Raw genomic sequence first — 26,679 nt, 5'->3', positions numbered from 1 at the left:
ATTTCATTGGTTCAAATTGGACAAAAAATGTTTTCCATTGCTTTCCAGAAGCACTTACCAACATATTCTTAATATACATATGTATGTTATAATTATACAGTTATATATTTACTTGATATAGTTTGTAAATACTTGCAAAGTATTTATTTATCTTACACTTAACTAATATGGAATCTTCCATCAAATATTGAAATTATATATTGAAATTATAAATTGAAATGTATATGTGTATTTAAACTATTAAGATATTAATTATAAGTTACAATTTATAACTAATGATAAGAGGTATATATATAAAATGTCATTGTTAAACATTGTTCTTATTGATCGTGTTGCGAAATTTCGAATTTTGTTTCTACAGGAATAACTTGCAAAAGTTGGTAATAATTTTCAATTAATACAAGTTAGTGAAGTCAGAGGAAGTAAAATTTAGTATACATAAAAGATTTGTAAAATATTTAAAGTAAAAATAATTCATCTTTTATTTTGAGTAATATTTATATATTTCATTTTAAATGTTAACAATATTATGTAATACTCATTGACAATCTCGTTAAAGTCAAAAAGTTTATACTTAGATAACCTATTTAAATAAAGAAACTACTAGTGTGTTATTTAATATTAAATAATTACTTTCAGGTATGACACTCTTAACACAATTGTATGCTTACACTTTAAAAAACTCCAAATCTCTAATAAATGCTACTTCTACCAATATAGGTTTGTAGAAAATAAACATATTTTCAATCTTTAATATTATATTTCTTCATAAATTTATTTATATAAAGTGGATGCTATTTCTATATGGTACTGTTTTTAATCTTTATATTAATAGTATGTGTAAGGCATGCATCAAAAAAATTTAGTGGTAGTACACGTATCAGTGCTGATCGTACAAGGCCTAAACATAGAGGATGGCGAGTACAAGATGGACATTATGTAGAAAAATCTACAATATTAGCTACACAACGTACACCTCGATTTCATCCAGGACTATATGTAAATATAAAAAAGAATTGTACTCATATGCCAAATATATGTTATTTGCTAAATAAAGATGTATTAATTATTTGTTTTACAGGTTGGTTTTGGTAAAGATGGTACATTATATGCTTTAGAAAAGGGAAAAGTATTTGTCACCTGTGAGAAGATTAACCCAAATGTGGACCGTATTTGGGCTAGAACACACTATGCTAATAGATTGAACACCGTGATATATAAAAAACATTTTAATGTTATTCCTGATCCACAAGATAATAGATTTGTATTAATTGATGCTCTTTAAATACAATTTTTTTATTGTACTTATATTCTGATGATAAATCAAAAATATAAATAAAAAGAACCCAAGATTGTTTCCTAATATTTCATAAGTTTAATCATATAATATTATTCAAGTATTGTTAAACATTTTCAAATGTAGCACTTTCTGCCCATTGGAATGATTGGTATTTTATGATTTGGTTTTCAGAAAAGAAAGCGTATACTTGTGTTTTTCGAACATGGCAAGCAATCCGGCACTGTGCTGAAAGTTCAGTTATTGGAATTTCCTCTTTTTTATCTTTACATAAAATTATGAATTGGGAGTGAAACATAATGGGATCTCCTATAACAAAAATATAAATAATTTAAATATTTATCTATCTCTAATAACAATATATAAACAATATATCTTAGATTACCAGGATAAGCTAAAAAATCTCCTCCAAATTTTTCTCCATTTGTTACATAATATCCTCTTTCCCATAAATCTTTATATGTCTTATATCGAAGTTGTTGTTTGTCATTTGAAGGATACTTCCATTCTATTATTTCTATATCATTTTCATCTGTCCATGGATACGCTGAAAACATATTTCCATAAAATACCTAAGAAATAGAAATAAATATTTTAAATATAATTGTAGTATCGTTTAATTTCATGCTTTCTCTTCTAGTCAATATTATTTTTCTCCTTACCTGTATGGGTTTGAATTAAAGCTTCAGTTTTGTCTAATTTGGGTAATTTTGCCATTTCTTCCTTTAATAAATCTTGTCTATTTATTTCAATATTATTAAATGCTGCTTGTACTTTTGGATCTAATGATTTTATTACTTTTTTCTTCCTTGTATCTATCCCAAGCATTTTTCGCTTTTTCCCTTCTATAATTTTGTCCATCATACCAATTATCTATAAGAATATGTATTATTTTTATCAAATTATAACTTTTTAGTAGGATATTAACATATTTGTAAAAAGTATTCCCTTAATAACCTGTTTTTGTCTTTCTTTCTTTAAACATTTTTCTTGTTCTACATATAATGTATTCCTATATTCTTCAAAAGCTTGTTTTAGAGAATTGGATGGTGGTTTTTGAAGACATGAATATCGCACAAGACGTGCAATATTCTTTTCAAGCAAAAGAGATACTTCTTCTGGTTGTAAGAGTAATGGAAGACCCAAAAATATATCTTGCCTAGGTTTCTTTGGAAGACAACCTATAAGTTCTCCAATTATTCGATAATCCTTTCTAAGCTTCAACCAGTCTAGAAATAAGATAAAAGTTAAAATTAATATATTGCGTTAAAAAATAAAATTATCATTTATATTTACATCATTAATTTTAAAACTAATAGCAGGATTGTGTTACCTTCTGCACTCCATATAAAGACATTGTTTCTTGATAAAATTAGGTCTATCATTTTTCTAAAATAATCAACTTTTCAAATCTTTAGAATTGTATTAAATATATTTATTTTATATGTAATGTTAAACATTACAATTTATCACATGTTTTTCCATGTTGTTTTCAGTAACCAATCAAATTAGATGTTAAATGCTGATCCACATATAACAATTTTTTAGTAACTTTCCGGATCAATAAACAGAAAAATTTCGTTTAATTGCCTCACAATGTTGTAAAGTATTATACAACATTTATAAAAAGGATTATACATTATATCTAAATACAATATTTATCACGATATTATTTTCAAAATTCAAATCTAAATTATTGTAATTATACTTGTGACTTGTTTAACGATAATAACGTTTATGTGTCCATTACTTTCTTTGCAATTGCTAAATTTCATCGCTTACTTCATTAATATCGAAAATATTACTGTACTATGCATCGAATCTATCACATCATATTACAATGTTAAAACATGGCAAAAATATTTGAATTCAACAGATGTCGCTATTCATCATTTCTGAATAATTATTTCGGGTAGAAGGGGAAGGAAGAGGATTGTCGAACATCTGTCACCAAGCGAAGGCTACGTCCGTTTTAGTCCCAAAAACCGCAATACCGTCATGGTACCCGGTTTTATAATTTTTTGAAGAACATCCAATATATTTGCAATCGGAACCGCGTTAATACAGTGGTTTTATTTCTATTCTAACGTTTGTTCATATTTGGTGAGTGATTAAACGATATACCGATTATTCTTGTTTACCAATTGCGTAATGAACAAATAAACCGAAATTGAAGGGCAAGCCCTTCAATTGAAGAGCTGCTTACCTTTGTGACTAACCTTCAAGTTCGAAACGTGCATACATACTTCTTATTTTTGTGAATTAGACTTACAGTGGTTATAAAAAGTATTTGTATATATCCTTATTTTTCAATGATACATTTATTTATCAGGTTCTACGTTTCATGTTCATAGTATTAAATTAAATATTATTAAATTTTTACAATTATATGAAAGTACTATTAAATGATAAGAAGTTTAACACGTTGACTGTCACGCGCATTTTACACATTTTGTCTTGTATGTCGCACAAATTGGAATATAGTTCTATACCATAACATTGAATTTTTGCAAAATATGATCTAAATTGTTTACATTGTTGACAATTTTTGTAAGAATCTATCATTTTAATCATTTTAAAAAATTTAGTAAAACATGAGTCACTAATGACCACTGTGGCAATCAACATGTTAATATACTTGGACCTAATTGATTAGTAAATGCTATAAGAAGAATTATAAGAACAACAATATGCAGATACTTTTTGTAGCCACTGAACGTGTTTTAATAATACTAATTTGTAATATATTTATGTTGAATAATATTTCTTTTTGTTTCAATATGTTTTATAAATTTTTACCAATTATGAGAACATAATTAATGAATATAGTGTTAAGTAAAGATAATTACTTTTCCCATGTAATGGTTTATTTGAATAGTTTAATAATACTACTGTTAAATAAAACACTTAATGTTATTTCCATTATTAATTTTTGTTATTAGAAACAAAATTTTTATATATGCTTCCTATTGTGAAATATATAAATATAGAAGTATAATAATTTATATAGTTTCTAACTTAAAGTACCGTATGAAAATAATAATATTTATTTATTACTACAATACAGGAAAAATGAGTTCAGGCAGACCAATCAAATGTGTGGTAGTAGGGGATGGAACAGTAGGAAAAACATGTATGTTAATATCATATACAACTGATAGTTTTCCAGGAGAATATGTTCCTACAGTGTAAGTATAATCTTTGTATATACTAAAACTTTTTTTGATTATAATGTAATATGAGTAACATATGTAAGCTGTGTGTGATTAACACTTTGATGGTCATATATGACCAGCCATGGTTTCTACTGTGACAGTATGATGGTCATTGGTGCATCTAACAGTGCACCGTGTTAAAATACTGTGGCATTCCTAAGCAAAACATGTGATTCTGGCATGGCAGTCAAAGTGTTAAAAGTTATTTAAAAAATATATTTGTGCTTTTAAATTTAATATTCATATGAATTTTTGTCATCCACTTTTTTCATGAAGCTGTGAAATGAGATAGTTAATATTAATAGGACAATTTTGGATATTTTTTTATTGTTTACAAGAAATAATTTATTCTGCATTATAATTCTTTAAATTCTAAAATCTTTTCAGAACTTGTAAAATATTTCATTTAATATTTAATTTACAATTTTTTAAACATAAGTTATCATTTTTTATAGGTTTGACAATTATTCAGCACCTATGGTTGTGGATGGAATACCTGTTAGTCTAGGGCTTTGGGATACAGCAGGTCAAGAAGATTATGACAGGCTCCGTCCACTTTCATATCCACAGACTGATGTTTTTCTAATTTGTTTCTCAGTAACAAGCCCTTCATCTTTTGAAAATGTTACCAGCAAATGGTATCCAGAGATAAAACATCACTGCCCAGATGCCCCAATGATACTTGTTGGAACTAAAATAGATTTACGAGATGATCGTGAGACACTTACTGCCTTAGCTGAACAAGGTCTTAGCGCTATAAAACGTGAACAAGGACAAAAATTGGCAAATAAGGTATAAACATTTATAACTGTACAGCAAAGTCAGACACAAGAAAATAAATTACAATAATTTCCTAACTGGTAAATAATTTCAAACATAATCTATAGATTCGTGCAGTGAAATATATGGAATGTTCTGCACTCACACAACGTGGTCTAAAACAAGTGTTTGATGAAGCAGTACGTGCTGTTTTAAGACCTGAACCCCAAAAACGCAGACAGAGAAGATGCATTATGCTATAAACAATAAATAATCAAGATTCAATATAGGTAAAATCACGTATAAACTGACAGACTGAAATTAATTTTCTCAGAAACAAACGGACAAAATATGAATGTTTTGAAAAAAGGAAGGTAGCAAACCATGCATTTTAATAAATTCCTCTGGCAGCTATAGTTTAATGCATCATAAATGGAGTACAATTTGCAGCTTGCGTTTTTTAAAAACAAGCTGTAAAATTAACATAAGACTAGAAACTAAATAAAAAAGTATGACATTATTATCATTTTTAACCAGTACTTAATGTTTAAATACATAAAAATAATTCCAAATTTGCATGTATCCCAGGTAGTGGTTTCATACATTAATAATTTCATGCATTAATGCACTAGTCATGTACTAACGTACTATATCTTATTGTTTGCCATTATTTTTTTCATAAAATAACAATTTTCTAATTTGTAACATAATGATTTAATTCACGTTGAAACAAGACTAATATGTATTGCAACAACAATTTAGAATGTTGAATCTTAAAATTTTGGTCATAAAGCTGCCAGATTTCTAAATTTTTATACCTATGATAGTAAAAACATTCATTTAGTATACACATATGATAGATATAACAATCAATATACTAACAATTTTTATAAAATGTAAAATAGCATTATAGAATTATTTAAACAGACAGTGCCATAGCAACGAAGAAAAAATCAAATCAATGACACAAACATTTTTTATGTCAGTTCTAGACAATATATGTATGTATTTTTTAAATCTCATATTAGAAAACATTAAAAAAGGTGTAAAGGAATTGAAGAATCTCATAAGAAATATTTTGTATTTATCTTAAAATTTTTGATAAATATTGTGGTTTTAATATTTCTTTGTACTATAACAGAAAAATAACACATTATGCATAAAATACTGCCAACAAATATTCATGTACGTTTTTTTGCAATTCTGATAGCTTTATATGGCACATTTTATTGTCTAGAATTTGAACATTCTTCTCGTAACTACATAATACAAAACACGTCGTAATGTATTATGTGTATATTGATATTTATTTTATTTTGACTATATACTGAGTAATCATACTCTAAAGAGAATTTATTACAAAAACTCTTTAAAAATTTTTACGTCTGAAATTGTATTTCTGTTGTTGCATGTGGCAGATACAATTTTACAGATTGTTGCACTGGTGCAATCTGATTAATGAAAGGCTCTAAATTATTTTTCATAAAAACTGCGGAGTGTATTGTGAAAAGAATAATCAAAATATATATTGAATTACATAAGAAAATGTAATACCAGTAACAAACATATGGTGCAAAGTATGCCTATAATACAGAGAACATAGCACAATTTATTTTAAACAGTAACCATGACATTTTTAATCTTCCATTATTATTTTTATAAAATTTATTTAGATCAATCTTTGCATTTAAAAGGTTAGTAACAGATTTTACAATAATGAATACATCATAGAACAACTATTGTTTTTCTGCTTCTATATATAAAATTAAAACACATCCATACTTATATTTAATTTATTATTGTGGATTTTTTTTGTACTGTAACATAGTTCATTTATACTTTATAATAGTAAAACATATTTTGATAATATTACATGCTCTCTATGAAAGGACTCAATAAAAAAAATAGTGTGATGATAATTAACAAATATTCCATCACTTATGAACTTGCTATTTTTTTATATTTGGAAGAAAGCTTAGGATATAGAAAGATAGGACATGCGTGCCATATGCTTTCAAATTTATAAAGGAAATATTGAATATCATACTTTATTTGAACTTTTATTCAATGTGCATTTCGAATGAATTAAAAATATGTCAACATATTTAAAAAGAAAAATATTCCTAGTGTAAGTGGGGGTGAACTAAGAATGAGGCATATTAATGCTTGCTAAGTGTACATACTGTAGCATAGTAGTAACATGCTCTAAATTTCAATCAAATTTTAAAAATACTATAACTATGTTTGTTTTTTCTGACATATTTCAGTATGTACACAATCTATTATCAAATAAATTAATCATGTGATTGAAGTATAGAGTGTGTCGTAAAATGTTTGCAGTAAGCTTTTTACACTTTGTTATATGTGCTATGATTTTGAATAACACAGTTATTTTTGGTATCTTTTGCTGCAATATTTTATAAATTTATGTTTTAGTTAAGAACATACAACGTATTTGTAGTTCCTGTGTAAAACGATTGTTTTTTGAATGTTTGAAAAGGCACAATTGAAGATGACATTATTATTACTACTGTTCTACAACAGATTTAAGCCTAGAAATTTTTTATGTTATGTACATAACGTACATATACGTATTACGTACGTAACGTACGTAACGTACGTAAATAATCAGATATCAGCAGCGTGTTATATAATAATTGTATGTAAAGTTTGCATTTATTGTAAGTAGTGCATTTATTTTACAGTTATTATTGAAGATAAAGTTTATCACACAAAAATTAATTGAAAATAAGGATAAAACAAAGCACAATTTTTTAAATAGTATTTAAATGATATATAATTTTTAAGATTAATATGAGGAACTTTTTGCAGTATTACAATGTAAATAAAAATTTTAATCTTTACTCCAAAATTTACTACTTACACCTGAAATTTTTCTTATATACTACATTTAAATTAATATATATTTGCAATTTACTATAATAAGAATAATTAATCATAGCTTTATCTTAAGTGAGAAAAAAAGTTAAATTCAGGCAGCTAATATAAAATGTGCAAGTAAAATGTTTTTTAATATGTATATATGATATTTTTTTTAGCAAATAGGATCAAAGTTGATAAATATTTGCGTTAATAGCATAATTATGAATCTATACAGGTTGGTAAGATGAATTACACTACTTACAACTTGTGCATTTAATAAAAAGTTGATATTGATTTCTCCGTTTTTTAAAAACAAGAAAGTAACAGTAATGGATGCTACAAACCAAAGTTGAATGTTACTTCTAATGTAACACTTATAATCTTTATTATGTATTATTGCATATAAGTATAGAAAAAAATGAATGTATGAACTGTAAAAATATTCTAGTCACCATGAATTTGATTTTATTTATAAATGAGAAGCGTTTTATTAAAATTTGTATTCAATTTACATCTAATTAATAAACATTTTTAATTGAAAGAAGGAAACAATCAAATTGAAATGATAAAGTGGAGGACATGAAAGTATTGATCTAATTTAAGATATTGTCAATTTAAGTAAAGCAGAATAAACCAAACAAGGAGGATAAGAAATCATTAGAATACAAATATATGTACATGTATTAAGTAAATTTAATCGTCAGTAACTTAGAAACAACATTTATCTATTTTCTTAAAATTTCTGTAAAATTGCTAATTTCTGTACTAATAAAACAGCACAAGAGAACATTATATGAATACAGATATTTTATTTATATTCCACTTAATAATATTGCATAAATTATGTTATTATATTATATAACAGTTAAATTTTTATTAATAAAATAGTGATAGTCATTGTATTTTCATAAATGAACTCTTCTGCTGTTAGTACAAAAGTGAATACAAAGATAAAAATTGAAAAATTAATTTTACCTATCCTATTTTCTTATGAAAAATCCAAATTACAGTTGAATATTGAATAATAATCAAAGTGTAATTATATAAATGCATGTTCTACATACCACTGGGAAGCATTTATTTTTATTTATATGTATTTCAGAAAGAATTTCTTAAAATAAAGTACACACACAATGAGAAATACTTAATTTTTAGTCAAGATCCTCATTTTATAACTTAACTTTTTAAAATATCACATGATTGTATTAAAACATTTGAAACAAAAATTATCATAGAAGTTAAAGAATCTTTTACAAATGTAATACAATGAATAGAATAATTATATAAATAAATTGAATTATATGTATATGTATGTCTAACTCATATTTTTATTTTAATTATTTCAGTAGAATTTAAAATGCGAAAAACTTTTACACAAAGTAGCTAGAAATCTTTAATGGATTTTAAATATTTAAATTGATTTCAAATATATTAAATAAGGATAGAATAAGCTAAAGCAAAAATTAAATAATTAAATAAAAACTTTTTGTTTTATAGCAATATCGTATTACAACTCATTTTTGGTAGGAAGTGTCATTTTATTTTATCATGGAAATTAATGGGTTATTTTTTTAACAAGCTTTTAAAAATAATATAATATAAAGATAATAATATATATAAAAAACAAATACACATAAATAACTATGACTTCTCAAACCTGTTCAATTAATCTTTTAATGTCTATTACATATATCGCTGCAAACATAACCTTTAGTCTTTAAAGTGTATATGTAATTTTAAACAATGTTACATAGGACAATTTGTAATATTATGCGAAGGACAGCATGTACAAATATGCAAATATCGTATGCATTAAAAAGTGTATCGAACTTAAATATTAAACGATGTAATTTATTTCTGAATTGTTCATACCCGCAACAAAATTTGAATTCCATGTTATTTGTAAGATTCAAGAGTAAAGGAAACATTTCAAAAAAAGTAAGATAATTTTAACACCCTTATATTTGCTAAATATTTAATAATTTTAATGATTGAAGATATAAAGCACCATAGTAACCAAAGTTTAAAGTATTAATTTATATATACATAGAGTAAGATTGAAGATGAAGAATCTGATGATGAAGAATCTGATGAAGAGTTTGATATTGATGTTGATGACTATTTAAATACAGATAAATCAAAGGTAATTGTAATTACAGTACCTTCTCTTCGATTGGATGCTATTGCTAAAGCTGGGTTTGGAATGTCACGCAAGTAAGTTAATGTCATTGTTGTTAAAATATTATTTAAATAAATGATGTATCACAAAGAAATGTTGAACATTCCAGATTGTACATATATATAAAATTTTGATATGCACAGTTTTGATATAAAACTACTTGTTATTATGAATAATCTTAATCAAAATAAAAAATTTCTTTATTTGATCTGTTTCTCCAAAAATATTTCTTTTTCTTTTTAGTAAACTGGATAAAGATTTTTACAACAGTAACTTACGTATAAATGGAAAAAAATGCTTTAAAAAAGGAATGATGGTATGATCTTTGATAATAAAATACATTTAAAATATCTAAAAATATTATTATATTAAAATAGAAATACATTTTATATCTTAACTATATAGGTACATGTTGGAGATGAAATAGATCTCATTCAGAAACAAAGTCCTACAAATCCAAAGTTTTTGATAATAGATCGATGTACATTACAAGCAGTTACTGCAAATCCCGAAGCAGATAGTATTAAAGTAAAATTAATTCAAAATAAATCTTTATTAGTTGAAAATTATAAAGATAAGTGGAACAATAATGAATAATTGTATGAATAGTAAAAGTATATATATATAAAATTCATTTATATATAATTAATATGTACATAATTGATAAGTATGTAATAGGTTTATGTGTAATAGATTTTATGTATACAGAACAAATAAATTTTTAATAATACAAGAACTAAATTCACAAAGAATTTATTTATTAAAATAATTCTATATAAAATACAGTTCTTGTATTTTACTGAATGTTCATTTTTGCTAGTGTACCTTCTATAATTTTATTACACTGAAAAAGAAATGTACTCTTTGAAATTATATTTTAAAGTATATAAATTTTGTATCAAACTAAAGCAAAATACTATACTATACTTACATAAGCTACACAAAGTATCCCATTTGAATATAAGTTATTTAATTCTTTTAATACCTTAGTAATACTAGATGCATATTTAATTTTCTAGAAAAGAATAGTAATAACATAAATTAATAAGATAAACAGCATTGAATTCTCAATAAAATGAAATATAAGATATTTACTTCCAAAACAAATATTGTATCATCATCGTTTAAAAATGGTAAAAGTGCAAGTGCTAAATGATCTTGTTGGCACTGAAAACAATATTTTATGATATTAGTGAAATTTAAGCCATGTACGACTGGACATGAATATAAAAGTTGTAAAGCTTCAATGCATTTTTCAATTTGTTCAGAGGTCGGATTTACATCCATTTTTCTGAAAGGTTCTGAAATTATTACTTCCCATGCCAATAGATATCCATTAGAATTTACAATAATACTTATATTTCGTATTTGTAGTAAAATTTTTTTTAATTCATTAATCTGTAAATATAACAGGAAGATATAAAATGTTATTTTTATGTATTCTAAAAATAGTTTAATATGTGTTATTTACCATTAATAATTTAGCTAATTTAGTTAAATTTTTATCCCAGAGAGAATATTCATATATTTCAAAATCTATGCAAAGCTGTGCAATAATAATAAGTGTTTGTGATGAATAACTTTGTGTTTTCCATAAAATTTGTACAAGTTCATATTTAGGACATGTTTCAAATGTATTTATACTGTAACCTATCCCTAATAATTCTAATTTACTTATATATTTCAAAGATCTCATATAATTTCTGAAATATAATTATTTAAAAATATTAGTTGAGATAAAATATAAAATTTTTTAAATTAAAAATATAAAAAGATTAAAAAACAATTACCTGATTGTTTGGTAATCGCGTTTAGTTAAATCTTCCAATTTAACAGTATCGACTATAGTTTGTAATACACGAAGAGATCTATAGCGTGTTTCAGGACTATATTCTTCATTTTTTTCACCAAAACTTATATTTATAAGAAAATTGATTGACAATTCGAGGTCTCCATGTTCTAAAATGTAGCATGCTCTGGAAATGTATTATCGATATCTAAATATTTTACATGTTACATGTAAAAAGAGAATGTTTTAAATATAATGATATACCTCAATAAATTATCATCACAATTTAGAGTTGATTCGGAATTTGTTGTTACCGAAAATGTTTCTGTTATACTTTGATTGAATTTTATATATTTAGTATCTGGTTGTAACCACTCCTGTAATAATTCTATCCGTAGTTTAACCACATTGATAGAGAATAACTGACTGAGAGAATTAACAGCAGTATTTATATCAGGTCTATGATTTGTAACACGTTGATATCTTTGAGGTATACTTTCATCTGCATATAATTCACGAACTAATTTATTCGGGTTTCCGATTAATGACAAATAATTTTTGTTGTCTAAGCCATGTACACGTAAAACATGTTCCGATGTAAAACGTAAATATTTGAATTTTATTTTCTGAAATAGAGGCAACCACGATTTGATCATTAAAGTAGTATATTAATAAAATTATAAAAAGCAAAATAAAAAACATATTTGTATAAAGTACATAAAAAATATACTTCTAGCATTCCTTCTTCAAACGTTGTAGATTTCTGGGCTGATAGCTGAGCATACTTATAACACTCTTCAATTGCTGCTACTTGATCAGCTCCTAATAATGCGATTATTTTATTTTGATTTATCAAGACATTTTTTCAGTAAGATATGATTTTTGGCATAATGTAATATATAAAATACCTGGTGGTGTATGATTGACAACATAATATAATGCTGCTGTACCATAATACAATGCATCTGGACCAGTCATTCTTTCTATACATCTTTTTATATCATCTAGCAAACTACTATTTTTTGAACAAAGAGACCATTTATCCATTTTGTGTTTATTCTTCCAAGCATACGTTACTTCTCCTTTTATGGCTAAAGTACATATAATATGAGGTTGTAATTTAAGAACAGGAGCAATATCTAACCATTTCTCGTAAGTCTTTAAATTTAATTCAGGAGCTAAAAATAAATTAATAATAAAATATTAAAATAATTGTGTATGTTTTAGCATTTTATACAATTTAACTATTTATTAAAACATAGAACATAATATGCAATGAAAGAATTTTACTTATAAGTTTCCATAATTCAACTTTAGGCAGAAAAGGTAATCGCCATTCTGCAATAGGGGGTAAAGAAGTATATCCTGGGTTGAGATGCATCCACTCCTCACATTCTATTTGTGTAGCTAAACTATAAAAAACACATACATACATATATAGTATACCTAGTAGTACTACAGTCTACCCATATTCTTACCCAGTACGAGTATAATTTTGTAAGAAACAAAAGTAATTTCTATGTTCTATATTTTTGTCCTCTATAAGATCCATAAGAATTATAAATACTTCATAATAATAAAAATTTATCTGAAACAGTGAATTTACAGTTCTGAATATCAGATTATATTATTATATTATATTTATTTATAATATATTATATATATATTAGAATTATAATATTGGTGCATATGGTGACATACAGTACAATTAGATTTGTAACATTAGTACTTTCATACTTGCGATAAAACAGTTGTAACACTGTTCTTTAAGGCAACTTTATCTGTGATATAAGTAGCAATCGTACTGCATTTTTTTCTTAATTCGTTTACTTCATTCTCATTAATATGCAATTCTAAAACCACAATCATAAAGATATTAAAAGTAAATGTATTAAAATTTAATTTCTTTATAGCCTTTTACCTTTTTTCCCATTGTAATTATTTATATCTAATTTTGGGTTCCATGTTTTTACTACTGTTTGTAAATAAAGTAATAAACAATCTTGAATATCAAACCCAAAATCAAAGCAAAATTCTTGAAACAAAGGAACCATGTCATCATTATAGTTCATAATACGTTGTAATATTTCTCTCTTAATTGTAGCATCACTTGTTAAAAGTTCTGCAAATATTTTTTATAAGTATATTTTTTAAGCTCATACACACGTGTATACATATGCTCACATAAAAAGGAAAATCAAATACGGTAAAAAGTGAATTAAAGTAATGAACTGATTTGGACCTTTATATGAGATTAAATATTTAGACAACTTTTGCGTCCAATAATGCAATATTTTATTATTTTTAAATGTCTGCAGACATATTTGATTTCCTGTCAAATGAAAATATTCATATCCAAGTATTGTTATTCTTGAATGGCGAGCGTAATCTGGTTGAAATCTGAAAAAAGATACTTTTATATTATTATTGTATCTCTTATACATTTATATTAAAGTACTTACGATTTACAAGCAGAAGATATCCATTTACATGCTTCTGAATCAGACAACATAAACAAGCAAGATAAACTAAGCTGAAGATCAAATGATCGACTACATATTATTTTTTTTAATAATATCATTGAAAGATGAAAATATACTGATTTAATTTCTATTAATAAAATATCACTTATATTTTGTATAATGCAAAAGTCGAAATATAATGTTTTAATAATCTGCAATAAGCAGTAATCATTATGTTCCACTCTTAATTTCTTTATTTTATTGAGCAAGTTCTTTAAAGGTTCTTCTGCATTTGGCTAAAAAATTATATTATTTATTTTATACATTAATATCTCTCCAGAAAATATATTAACATTAATTACCTGATCATAATATTCATCAGTTGCATCACTTGATACGTGTTTTATATCTATATCATAAATAAAGTACAAAGTTTCCATTATATATATTCGTACATAAAATTAGGATCGTTAATGAATTTTATTTTACCATGTTTTAATTTAGCCATATAATTTCTCTGTATAGAGATTGCATTTTTAAATAGTGGTAGTAAAAATTCATCTGTTGCGATAGCTAAATCTTTATATATCGTATACAACTTCCATTGTGATCTTGATAATTCTTCATGCTTTATATCCACTGAATTCGAATCATATCTAAGATTTTTATTAGAGCACATTTGATATAAATTTGCCCATGTATACAATAGTAACATAGATTGTAATTCATCTAAATAAATCAAAATCAAAGATATTAAAATATACATTAAAATTATTAATATTTAAATAATATACATACCATCTAAACATACACATAATGCAGCAGAACTTAAGCTTTGTACTGTAACTGCAACATCTGCATCTCTTGTAATATCTTGCATAATAAATAAACATATTTTATGTATATATTGACATTCATGTGTCATTATATTTAATTGTCCTTCTTTGTATCTAAATAGGAATAATTACTTCAACAAAATTTAATATTATATGTTTGTATTTTTCATATAAATAAAATTTATTTACCTAATAAAATAATTTAATATGTTTATATTTTTTGTCTGCTCTAATAATGTAGATATTGCATCAATTCTTTGTAATTTAAGTAAGTCAGCAACCTTCATAACTTTTTTATAAGAGATAAATAAGTTTTCATCTTTTTCTATGTTCACTGAAATATTATTAAAAAATTGTAATTATAAATACTTAATCGTTGTAACTGTAAAAAGTATAAAATATAGAGAAAGATTATTTCATACTATCGCACAATCCTCTAACATAGTTTTGTAATATTTGCTTCTTCTTATCTTGATACTCTTCAAGTGTAACATTAATTTGAAAATCTTTCTTTAAAAAATACATTGACTTTATTTCATTTATACTATCAATAACGTTAGTGCAATGATGTGATTGGATTTTACACGTTTTTGAAAACTTTTTTAACTGTAATTTTACCCAACCCAACATCTCAATGTGATGTACAAGAGACTCTGGCATGACCTGTATAATAAATATAAAGTTAAATAGTATGCCTGCATTTAAGAAATATAAAGTATCTTTTTAATAAAAATTATAGTATTTCAATGTACCTTTAGCGTTAAACTAGCTCTAACGTAATTAACGATTTGTACACAACAATATACTAAAACGTCATTTTCTAAGGAACTTAATGTCTTGGTTACATTTTCAAAATTCCTGTAAGTTCATTTTTGTTACTAGTTGATTTTGAAGAATTATTTTATGTTCTATGTTTGAAATATCTTACCCCCTAGCTAGGTAGTAATTTACACAGTATGAAAATGCTTTTTTCCTTGATAATAAATCATTTTTAGTTATTTGTTCAATATCTGATATCATGCTTTCATGATTTTCTTTTATTATACAGTGTATTAATTTCTGAAAAATATTAGAATAACCATTTAACCCATTTAAATTGGAAAATTTTTTTTATAAATAATTAGTGGAGCTTACTGACATTATTTATACCAATGCGTTCATATCCATATTTCTTTAAGATAAGTTTAATTGGAACACAATTATGTTCCATTCTGATTTGGGATATTAAAATATGATCAAAATTATAGCTTGTTTCTGTTAAAGTTACAATAGTTGAAGACCATGGAACTGTAGCTTTTTTCAGTACCTCTAATGTTTGTTGTAATTTAGTCTGTAATTATAAATAAGTATGTGCAAAACTATATTATATTTCCACTTAACATATAAATATCTTTAATTATACATATCTCTATACATACCTCTATATCTTGAATTAAATCAATAATAAGAATAGCTTTTTTTTCCCATGGAGCTTCTTCACCTGACCACCAACTTTTAGAATTCCTTAAAGTTTTCTATACAGGTATAATTTTCATCAATATTTAATAAAATCTAATCAATTTTAATCTAAACATACCTGTATATACGAAGAAAGTACATAATCATTTTGCAGAGAATTATTCAACATGTATTGTTTTAGAAATGTATTTATAAATTCTTGGATTATATTTATATGTATTTTATCCAGTAATATATATGAGACTTCCATAGGATCTCCAATATACGAATTGAGAGATATTGCTAATCTACAATTTTTATATTTTGATAAACTTATCTTTTTTAAATTATTTAAGTTTAAAAAATTATAACATTACCTATAATCAACTTTCAATTTTTGAATATCAGACATAGCTTGCATTAAAAAAACCAATTGTTTTAAATTGGAATCTTTGTTCAAACAATCTTGCTGAAAATATAACGAATGATGATTTTCTTCAAATTTTAATAATTTTATAAACTTTTCTATAAAATCAATTCCAATCTGGGGCCATTCTGAACAATAAAACTGTTCAAATGATTTTACTTTTTTAATACCCCAGAGCATAATTTCACACATTGCATTAGGAACAAATGACAATAAACTGGGAATAAAGTGTGATAACCATATCCAAAGGGCAACTAAGGATATCTTCTCCGGAAGAATTGCAAATATATCTTTTACAATTTCTATGGATACATGTTTTATTATATCTGGAAGATGTCTTGTCCAAATCAAAGTAGCTGCTTCCATTTCTCCCTATAATAAAAAAATTTAATCAGTTTATTTGTGCTAGTTTATTTTAATTATTTACCATACTTTACCAAACTCAAATGTGTTTTGTATTCTTCCATCAAATTTGCCCGTGAAAATTTAATCCATTCATTCATAATATCTTCATCATAACATTCTACATTTCTTTGATAGCCCCAAATCATATGAAAAGTTTCTAACTTATGTAATATATCATTAATCGAAGAAAGAAGATTTAAATATTTATTATCTTCCTAAAATCAATAGCATAAATATACTTAACATGAAACACAGAAAAATTAATGCAAATATTACCACTTAAAAGATGCTTACAGCACTACTTTCTATTATTCTTGAACGTGCATACAAATTAATTTTCCTCATTTGTTTATATTCAGGTATAAGTGCTTTGCTACAACATTCTACCACATATTGCACATCTTTTATTTTATCAAATATATTAAAAAGCATGTCTAATTGAAAAGGACTAGAAGTATTTTTTGCCCAAGGTCCAAGTTGTGATAGGAGCAATGCAGCTTTTGCACAATAAATGGGATCTGTAGATAAATTAAATTTATATGCAAAAGCTTCAGCTGCATCAAATTGTTTTTTTCTCACTAAACGTTGTAACTGATATTCAGGAAGACTTTCTGATACAGCTTTTACTCTAACTGTATCTATATATTCATTATTGGTAAAATTATTAATTCCTTCCAAATATAAAATTATTTCATCATAAGGATCCATAATTTCAATAAGATATGTTATAGGTGGTACATTTATTTTAAACTTTTCTTGGAAATCTGAATTGAACAAAGAATTTAATTACAAACAAAAAGTTATACACACAAATTATACATATAAAATTACTTTTTTATACCTGGATAAGAAAGCACATGTAACATATACGTAGTACAATCATTATCAGATGTTAATACAAGTACTTGGCATATACCATTATCATTATTTTCAATAATTGCAAAATCTGATATAGGCTTAGAATATACTTGTGTACCAAGTAGAGTTTGAGGGCATATTATACTTAAAGTATAATCTGTACGTAAACATAGCATTGCACTAAAATGATCAAAATCAGTATATTTCGTTAGAAACTCTTATAAATACATAAATAAAGTAATGAAATGATCCACTTTATTAAAATGTTATAAATACTTACATGTAGTTTTTTAAAAATTTGACTTTAATATAATTATAATGAAATGTATTAAAATTAATATGCTGTTCACTGGGCCACATAAATAACATATTTGAACATAACATAGCTATTGATACTTCTCTAGTTGTCATACTTGCAGTAGCATATACTACCTACATAATTCATAACATTAAAAATCATAAAAGATACAGACCAAGTTAAATATATTTTTATAGTTAAAATATATTTTTACACATTTAAGCATTGAAGTAGAAACATAACTTACCTCATCAGAGGAAAATCCTTTAAATAACTGTTCACATTTAATTTCTTTTGTTATTTCTTTTAGTGCATCATTAATACTAATTTCATTCATAAGAGCCAACTGAATAAGTTTAGAATTAAATTGTAATACTCTGAAATATGAAACTGAATTATAATATAAATTTCATAATAATAAAATTTCATAATTAGTTATATATTTACCTATAAATAGTTCCATTTTTTGTGGCAAGATATGTATCAATATATTCATCAGATTTGTTTTGTAAAAACATTGCTATTATTTTATTTTCAGGTTTTGTTATATTTCTATATGTGAAAAGTGAATAATTTTATAAACGACATAATTTCAAAATGTAGCTATATAATATTATTTATATATATATATATTTAGACTTACTTTGTAAAGATTACTTGTCCTTTATTTAATAAATGAAGACAATATAACGTTCCATTTGATAAAGCAACAAATAAAAATATACCATTATGAGAAATACAATAACATGTAATTAATAATTCAAAACTGACACTTAATAGTATTTTTTCACACGTTTCATTCTCGAATATGGTAATTGACTTATCAATTGCTATACAAACTCTTGAATATTGCACAGATGCTAAGATATTTGGTTCTCTTGGTAACTTATAAACATAAAGAAAAGCATTTTATTTAATTTATCTACCTAACTCAAATACTATTCAAATTTATGCTTTTTATCAAAAATAATAAATTACAAATATGTTAAAAAATTCTTTATGTCATATTAACTAATAAATTAAGATTATTAAATTAATAAATAATAAATAAAGAATAATAAAAAAACATTTACAATTATTTGAAAACGTTTATAAAAGTAGTTGCAACCGTTAAATTTAAATTTATTGAAATTTTTTATAATTAAAATAAAGTTGATATTAAATACCTTTCCAGTCGATTGTATTGTTGCAAGAGTAGAAGTTTCATATAATGAACCATTATTTTCTGCTACCGTTCTTACCCCAAAATTTACAGTTTCTTCTTCTCTATCAAATCCTGAAACCACTTTATTCCATAGCGCCATTTTACCCGCGAATGTTTATGAATGCGTTACAGCTGCGCAGGATCACTACATATGTATACCACATGATCACACATACATATATTGTATTGTGCGCAGAATTAATGTCAGATGACATCTGTAGGTGAATGAAAAAATTTATTGGAATCTAGTATATAAACTTAAAAAATTTTTTGTGGAAGAATAAAAACTATCAAACACGTAAACTTTAGAATAGTATAAATATTAATTTATAATAATAAAAAATTAATTTCTAAATATTACGCAATTTGTATATAGGTAGATAATTTCGAGAATAAATCATTGTTTTGTCTTTAAATTGTTCAAAAATGGATATTTTAAAAGCAGAAATAATGAAGAAAAGAAAACAGTTGGAGGAAAGCAATGTCTTGGTAAATTTTTACAAACAATATACAGTTTTTTTGGAAACTTTTATTTTATTTCGTTTACCAAACTAGGTTAATATTGCAGCAAAATAACCGGAAATATTTTAGAAGAGGTGAACTAATAGCAAAGGATCAAGAAGTGAAGGAAGTACAAGAAAATAATGATGAAGATGATAAAATTAATACGACTCAACAACAAGAAGACTCTGTAACTGATGGTAGCTCTGAGCATTTAACATTACCTAGACATGAAGTGATTAGAAGGTTACGTGAAAGAAGTGAACCTATATTACTATTTGGAGAATCAGAGATAGAAGCATTTAAACGATTAAGAAAATGTGAAATTCTTGAACCTGAAGTGAATAAGGTAAGTATCAAAAATACTTGAAATCAATAAAATATTTCAATAAAATTTACATATCTCTTATATGTATAATTTATTTTGTATTAAAGGGTTTTAGAAATGATTTTCAAGAAGCTATGGAACAAGTAGATCAAGCATATCTAAATGAAATACTAGCTTCTTCTAAACCTCAAGATCGTGATGGAAAAGGAGATGTACATGTACCAGATGAAGGAGTTACCTATGAAGATTTACAAAAGATGTCTATAAAATTAAACAAGGGTGACAGGGATTTTGATTTAAATGTTATTACACAATTTATACAATTCTTAGTACAAATGTGGGGCAATCAATTAAATAGTAGAAGTACTGCTGAAAAAATGAGTACTAGAGGAAAGATGGCTAGTGCCACTTATGCCCAAACAAGAGAATACTTAAAACCTCTTCTTAGAAAATTAAAAAATAGATCTCTGCCAGAGGATATTACGGATAGTTTAACCGATATTGTAAAACATTTACTTGAACGTAATTACATACTGGTAATTATGTCAACTAATAATAAATTAAATAATTTTAATATAACACATTTATCACAAATAATTTATTATAGGCAAGTGATGCATACCTACAAATGGCAATTGGAAATTCTCCATGGCCTATTGGAGTAACTATGGTCGGTATTCATGCACGTACCGGAAGAGAAAAGATTTTCTCAAAGAACGTTGCACATGTAATGAACGATGAAACTCAAAGAAAATATATTCAAGCATTAAAAAGGCTAATGACCAAGTGTCAGGAGTATTATCCTACAGATCCGTCTCGTTGTGTAGAATATTCAAAAACCTAATATTTTTATACATAATATATATAAATAATTATACGTTATAGAATACCAAAATACTTATACACTATACTATAGCTAAAGGAACTAAAGTTGTATTTAACAACAAATCGATTCATCTATATCTGAATATTTCCTTGCATTATTTTTAATTTCTTTTTCTTTGCACCTTCAAATAATAAACATCTTAGAAATATTTGAAATTCGTAAAAATAAAAATATTATATTTTTAAAAAGTATTAATGGAATAACGTAATTCTATCATCACATGATATTGATATTTTATACATTTCTTTATGTTGAACTTGATTGTGTTATGGACGTTAAGGACGTTAGTTCATTTGCCCTCTTTACTGCAGCTTCAATTGCATTCATCATAGAAGCTCTATAAATATAATTGGTAATGTTATACATTATATTAATATACATAATAATTTCATGCATAGTTTACCTGACTTGCCCACATTCCATAGCATGAATGCCTGCAATAGTTGTACCTCCTGGAGAACATACTTCATCTTTTAACTGACCAGGATGTTTGCCTGTTTCTAACACCATTTTGCCAGCTCCAACCAATACTTGAGCTGCAAATTTTGTTGCCATAGGTCTTGGAACGCCCATTTTTACAGCACCATCTGCTAATGCTTCTATAACAAGATATGCCTGGAAATTTTGTTTAAGCTTAATGTTTGTTTTTAAAAAATAGGTAAATACATATACAATAGTGGACATATTTACATAAGCAGGACTAGATCCTGAAAGAGCACCTATAGCATTCATAAGAGACTGAGGAACATGTTCAGTTACACCAATATATGACAATAATTCTTCTACCATCATTTCATCTTGATCCGTTGCATTCACAGAACAATATACTAGATATATCATCGAAATATGAAAATATAAGAAGATTACACTCTTATTAATTATATACACAATGCCAAAGTTTTCTTTACCTGTTATTCCTTCTCCAACCATCATTGGAGTGTTAGGCATACATCTAATTATTCTAGGACGACTAACAATAGATTTAAGTTTCTGGAAATATGAAATCAACTTTATAATTTGTTTCTATGAACATAGCTTCTTTGTAGTGTTGATAATAATGATTTTTACATTAGATAAAGTCTCTAATGTAACTCCTACAAGAACTGAAACAAAAAGTTTATAGTGATGATGTAATGTCATTGTTTCTTTGGTACACTTAAGTGCATCATCAAGCATTTGAGGCTTCATAGCTAAAAATATGATTTCACAATTATCCACTACTTCTCCATTTTTTAAAGTAGCATGGGCACCTAAGTCGTTCCAAAAGTCTAGAGTTTTAGAAGTACGAGCAGAAACCCATACGTTGTTTGGATCTAAAATACCTATAACAAAAAATTAATGATGATATTCCAAATTAATTATAATTAACTATTAACATTGTGATCATTATTATTATAACATTTGATTACCTTTACGAATTAAACCAGCACCAATAGCACTGGCCATATTTCCACCACCAATGAAACCCACCTTAGTTGACAAAAAATGGTCATTCATGGTTATTAGTATTTAATAATTAATTTAAATAAAAATAATGTACGTATTACTTATAATTAAATATGTGACGTGTATTTTAATTTATGTGACAAGGTATAATATATTAGTATTGTTTTCAAAGTAATCTGGCTGGGAATTCTAACATTTAACGAATGTTATGAAAGATAAATCATAGATTAAATGACACGAGTTTTCTGCCTATTATTTATTAAATACGTTTTATTGGCTGTTTGATATTGAACTGCTTTCTTATATATTTCCAAACAATTTTTTTTTTTTATATTTTTAAGCGCGTAATTAGAGAGAAAATTTAGAAAGACAAAATATGAAAAGTCACGAAGTATGAATGGAACATAGAAAGAGACTGAAAAGAAGTAAACTGATAAAATGTCATTAAGTAACTATTGCGTCACATAAAAATATAATTTTGAAAATGTTGATAGAATTTTAAAAATTTAATTTATCTTTAATACAATTCATACTTAAATTTATGTTCAACTTCATAGCAATTGATATAACTTTTTTATATAATAGATTTTTTATATAATATTGCATTGGATGATATTTGTATGATGATATTATGTAAATAAAGAGATAAACGAATTATAAATGTTTTATAACAGCTCTCTTTATGTAACATTAGATTATATGGAGCTACATTTTATTACATTGACGAAACTATAGTTAATTGGTGTGTTTGACGTGCAATTGGTGCAATGATTGTTAAATGGTCTTTCTTTTCCTATTATATTTAAGCATATTTCTTAAATATAGAAATGTATAATACAACATGACACAAATTGATTTCCAAATACAACATTAAATAAATTTACTATAATGGGTAATTGTATGCGAAGCGTATTGCAAAAGTTACAAAAGAAGAAATGTGCCGAAAAGTAATGAATTAATATATCAAAACACTCATACTGATGAGAAAATATGTATTTAAGAATGATATAATTTTTAGGAGTATTATCTTGCTTATTGTGGGTCTTGATAATGCGGGAAAAACTTCGATTTTGAACTGCATTAGTGGAGGTATCATACATATGTGTATTTTGTAAAAAAAATTGTTTTTCTTACTTTTGCTGACAATTATAACTGACTTTCCAAATATTTTTTTAATTTGCGATTTTAATTACCTTAATTTATTACTTTTCCAAATAGTTAAATAGTACATCATTTATATATTTTTTTATTAGATTCAGATAAAACCACTTTACCTACAATAGGGTTCCATGTAGTATCCTTAAAATATAAATCATATACTGTAAAAATTTATGATGTTGGTGGAAGCTCTCAAATCAGATCTTTATGGCCAAAATACTATAATGGTGTAAGTAATTAATGAATGTATAACACTTTTGTTAGCTACAATTACAGTTAGGATATAGATAATCCTTTTATTTTTATCCTTAATAATATTGTTTGAAACCTGTCTTTCCGTTTTCCATCTTTTAGATACATGGTCTTATATACGTGGTGGATGCTAGTGATATTTCCCGTCTTACAGAAAATAAAGTTGTATTTGGTGAATTAATTTCACATGAATATATTTCAGGAAAGCCATTGTTGTTGTAAGAAAATTAAATGTATTGCTTATGCTTACATTGTTGTTCATGCACAGAGTGCCATTTGTAGATATAATATGCACCACTTAACTACACTAAAAATACATATATGTAATATACATTTAACTTAGTAAGATTTTCATGTATATTCTTCATTATATGTCATAATAGGCTTGCAAACAAACAAGATATAAATGGGGCTATTGATGAATTAGATCTCGTTGAAAACTTAGACATAGAACATGCTGCTAATACTATGAAATGTCCCACAAGAGTGGAAATATGTTCATGTATTTGGAAGGGAGATCAGTCAAAAGATAATACTATAGGTATTAAAAATGGATACAAGTATGTAGTTAGCTTTTTATTTTATGTTGATTATACAAAATTTAATTTTTATTAAATATAAATAAATTGTATAGATGGCTGCTGGATATAATAGTGAAGAACTATACAACTTTAAATACTAGGCTTAAAAATCAAAATGCTCAAAGTGAAAGAAATATTGAAGTACAAAGTGTTGTATTAGATTCACCATCAAGACTATCAGTCCATTCCAATCCCTTTAAGCCAATCAAAGAACTAGTTTTAAAAAGGGTAATATTATTAAAAATTATTCTGTTTGTTTGTTTGTTAGACTATGCTTCTATTTTACTTATTATATTATAATTTTAGGAAGATGCTCAAGCACCAAGTGTTTCTCAAAATGGTATGTACTATTTAAATATAAAATAATGTAAATACTATAGTACATTTATAAACCATATTTATACAGGTATAGTAGCAAATGGAAAAAAGCTAAAGAAAATGTTTACATATAGAAATAAGACTGCACCACTGACTACTGAGGAATCTATCATTGAAATTAAGGATATGTCAGAAACTGCTAAATTTACTCAAAACACTGTAGAATCTCAATGGAATATTCAGACACTTCCACCGATATTAAATCCAGTGACACTAGATACATATTCACGTGCAGTTAGATCAAAAAATAATCGTCCATATACAGCTCCAGAGCGTTCACATTTTATAAATAAGATAACAGTAATTAATATTCCTAGGCAAGTAACATAGAAGCAATATTTTTAATTGTACAGGTAATGATACGGGACCATTATTAAAAAATATGATACAATGTATTTAAAATTATATCCGGGCAAAATATTTTAACAACGAATTTTTTATATTTATCTGATATAATATGAAAAAAATATTAGCAATGTTTTTTATTATGTGAGCTATTGTTTATGTATATAATGTCTGTATACATTCATTTGTTCTAGTCATGAAATACATATATATAAATATTTTCTTCATCGTCTTTAATATAATACGCATTTAATTCATATTTATATTATTAGACATATTTACATTATATTTTATAATGTAAATATTTATAATGTATTTTTAAAGTATATATATATATATATATATAGAGTACATTATTTTAATTATTTTATGATATTAAACACCATCTGTTTTTTATTTAAACTTTATTACTTTTTGTACATTTGCATACAAATTCATGTACATGAAAGTTCAGCAAGTATACGAATTACAATATATATGAAAGACTTATAAAAGCTATAGCATAAAGACATTAGAAAACTTTCGATTATAGAATAGCAGTAAAAATGCGTAAGAATTGTATCGCAAAAGCATACTTATCACAATTTATAGTATAATAAATATCGTAAGTAGTTCCATAACATTGTCTTATCTGTAACATTATCTTGTTGAGCAACTACTTTGTTAAATATAATATAACGAAAAATTATACTAAAAATTGTAACAGTAAGGAACAATGTATCTTATATAACATAAAGAATATTCCTTTAAGGAAA

The 26,679-nt window shown here is 25.4% G+C and overlaps 8 protein-coding genes and 1 long non-coding RNA gene across 16 annotated transcripts; 5 read left to right on the top strand and 4 right to left on the bottom strand.

Annotated features, from left to right (window-relative positions):
- Window positions 1-10: 10 nt before the first annotated feature.
- Window positions 11-1,348, top strand: LOC132909625 (large ribosomal subunit protein bL27m). 4 transcript variants are annotated; one of them, XM_060964557.1, is made up of 4 exons: window positions 11-139; window positions 640-720; window positions 836-999; window positions 1,082-1,348. In XM_060964557.1, the coding sequence occupies exons 2-4, from the start codon at window positions 642-644 to the stop codon at window positions 1,283-1,285; spliced, it is 447 nt and encodes a 148-aa protein (XP_060820540.1). In that variant the 5' UTR covers window positions 11-139; window positions 640-641; the 3' UTR covers window positions 1,286-1,348. The 4 variants fall into 4 exon arrangements, with proteins under 4 accessions (XP_060820540.1, XP_060820539.1, XP_060820543.1 ...); XM_060964556.1 differs by lacking the exon at window positions 11-139 and adding an exon at window positions 261-285; XM_060964560.1 differs by lacking the exon at window positions 11-139 and adding an exon at window positions 353-376.
- Window positions 782-3,115, bottom strand: LOC132909619 (tRNA-splicing endonuclease subunit Sen34). Its single transcript, XM_060964546.1, has 5 exons — window positions 2,631-3,115; window positions 2,255-2,526; window positions 1,960-2,170; window positions 1,683-1,844; window positions 782-1,606 (listed from the first exon to the last, which is right to left on the bottom strand). Exons 1-5 carry the CDS (start codon window positions 2,680-2,682, stop codon window positions 1,404-1,406), a joined length of 900 nt encoding a protein of 299 aa, XP_060820529.1. The 5' UTR covers window positions 2,683-3,115; the 3' UTR covers window positions 782-1,403.
- Window positions 3,116-3,244: 129 nt separating this feature from the next.
- Window positions 3,245-9,295, top strand: LOC132909623 (ras-related C3 botulinum toxin substrate 1). Of its 2 annotated transcripts, none has more exons than XM_060964551.1 (4): window positions 3,245-3,400; window positions 4,365-4,485; window positions 4,968-5,304; window positions 5,400-9,295. In XM_060964551.1, exons 2-4 carry the CDS (start codon window positions 4,370-4,372, stop codon window positions 5,532-5,534), a joined length of 588 nt encoding a protein of 195 aa, XP_060820534.1. In that variant the 5' UTR covers window positions 3,245-3,400; window positions 4,365-4,369; the 3' UTR covers window positions 5,535-9,295. The 2 variants fall into 2 exon arrangements, with proteins under 2 accessions (XP_060820534.1, XP_060820535.1); XM_060964552.1 differs by lacking the exon at window positions 3,245-3,400 and adding an exon at window positions 3,407-3,583.
- On the bottom strand, window positions 4,819-5,533 carry LOC132909628 (uncharacterized). The gene is made up of 2 exons (XR_009658572.1): window positions 5,438-5,533; window positions 4,819-5,203 (listed from the first exon to the last, which is right to left on the bottom strand). It is a non-coding gene; the product is annotated as an uncharacterized LOC132909628 (long non-coding RNA).
- A 479-nt stretch (window positions 9,296-9,774) lies between the features above and the next one.
- LOC132909622 (mitochondrial transcription rescue factor 1) lies at window positions 9,775-11,074 on the top strand. Its single transcript, XM_060964550.1, has 4 exons — window positions 9,775-10,092; window positions 10,205-10,368; window positions 10,577-10,649; window positions 10,739-11,074. Exons 1-4 carry the CDS (start codon window positions 9,898-9,900, stop codon window positions 10,928-10,930), a joined length of 624 nt encoding a protein of 207 aa, XP_060820533.1. The 5' UTR covers window positions 9,775-9,897; the 3' UTR covers window positions 10,931-11,074.
- Window positions 11,071-20,223, bottom strand: LOC132909606 (kinetochore-associated protein 1). Of its 2 annotated transcripts, XM_060964521.1 has the most exons (33): window positions 20,012-20,217; window positions 19,489-19,730; window positions 19,293-19,397; window positions 19,089-19,222; window positions 18,828-18,975; window positions 18,531-18,727; window positions 17,984-18,453; window positions 17,722-17,904; window positions 17,235-17,656; window positions 16,997-17,165; window positions 16,839-16,934; window positions 16,559-16,750; window positions 16,349-16,479; window positions 16,173-16,278; window positions 15,843-16,083; window positions 15,610-15,754; window positions 15,383-15,534; window positions 15,074-15,313; window positions 14,947-14,993; window positions 14,585-14,880; window positions 14,365-14,522; window positions 14,044-14,244; window positions 13,860-13,975; window positions 13,601-13,710; window positions 13,413-13,534; window positions 13,031-13,300; window positions 12,853-12,944; window positions 12,387-12,748; window positions 12,124-12,309; window positions 11,805-12,036; window positions 11,429-11,731; window positions 11,265-11,348; window positions 11,071-11,177 (listed from the first exon to the last, which is right to left on the bottom strand). In XM_060964521.1, the coding sequence occupies exons 1-33, from the start codon at window positions 20,147-20,149 to the stop codon at window positions 11,130-11,132; spliced, it is 6,138 nt and encodes a 2,045-aa protein (XP_060820504.1). In that variant the 5' UTR covers window positions 20,150-20,217; the 3' UTR covers window positions 11,071-11,129. The 2 variants fall into 2 exon arrangements, with proteins under 2 accessions (XP_060820504.1, XP_060820505.1); XM_060964522.1 differs by lacking the exons at window positions 11,071-11,177; window positions 11,265-11,348; window positions 11,429-11,731; window positions 11,805-12,036; window positions 12,124-12,309 and having other exon boundaries at window positions 12,625-12,748; window positions 12,840-12,944; window positions 20,012-20,223.
- Window positions 20,224-20,246: 23 nt separating this feature from the next.
- Window positions 20,247-21,985, top strand: LOC132909618 (pre-mRNA-splicing factor 18). 2 transcript variants are annotated; one of them, XM_060964545.1, is made up of 4 exons: window positions 20,247-20,538; window positions 20,605-20,899; window positions 20,986-21,414; window positions 21,486-21,985. In XM_060964545.1, exons 1-4 carry the CDS (start codon window positions 20,531-20,533, stop codon window positions 21,720-21,722), a joined length of 969 nt encoding a protein of 322 aa, XP_060820528.1. In that variant the 5' UTR covers window positions 20,247-20,530; the 3' UTR covers window positions 21,723-21,985. The 2 variants fall into 2 exon arrangements, with proteins under 2 accessions (XP_060820528.1, XP_060820527.1); XM_060964544.1 differs by having other exon boundaries at window positions 20,251-20,538; window positions 20,618-20,899.
- LOC132909621 (uncharacterized) lies at window positions 21,913-23,640 on the bottom strand. Its single transcript, XM_060964548.1, has 6 exons — window positions 23,174-23,640; window positions 22,833-23,086; window positions 22,673-22,754; window positions 22,455-22,591; window positions 22,168-22,379; window positions 21,913-22,101 (listed from the first exon to the last, which is right to left on the bottom strand). The coding sequence occupies exons 1-6, from the start codon at window positions 23,259-23,261 to the stop codon at window positions 22,011-22,013; spliced, it is 864 nt and encodes a 287-aa protein (XP_060820531.1). The 5' UTR covers window positions 23,262-23,640; the 3' UTR covers window positions 21,913-22,010.
- A 233-nt stretch (window positions 23,641-23,873) lies between these two features.
- LOC132909617 (ADP-ribosylation factor-like protein 13B) lies at window positions 23,874-26,145 on the top strand. 2 transcript variants are annotated; one of them, XM_060964542.1, is made up of 8 exons: window positions 23,874-24,157; window positions 24,229-24,299; window positions 24,464-24,597; window positions 24,723-24,838; window positions 25,004-25,180; window positions 25,255-25,429; window positions 25,508-25,541; window positions 25,608-26,145. In XM_060964542.1, the coding sequence occupies exons 1-8, from the start codon at window positions 24,099-24,101 to the stop codon at window positions 25,907-25,909; spliced, it is 1,068 nt and encodes a 355-aa protein (XP_060820525.1). In that variant the 5' UTR covers window positions 23,874-24,098; the 3' UTR covers window positions 25,910-26,145. The 2 variants fall into 2 exon arrangements, with proteins under 2 accessions (XP_060820525.1, XP_060820526.1); XM_060964543.1 differs by lacking the exon at window positions 23,874-24,157 and having other exon boundaries at window positions 24,464-24,595.
- Window positions 26,146-26,679: the final 534 nt, after the last annotated feature.

The sequence above is a fragment of the Bombus pascuorum genome, chromosome 8 (assembly GCF_905332965.1).
Source record: "Bombus pascuorum chromosome 8, iyBomPasc1.1, whole genome shotgun sequence".
Taxonomy (NCBI): Eukaryota; Metazoa; Arthropoda; class Insecta; order Hymenoptera; family Apidae; genus Bombus; species Bombus pascuorum.
Note: the sequence above shows the minus strand (reverse complement) of the source record. Positions and strands in the feature narration are given on the sequence as shown.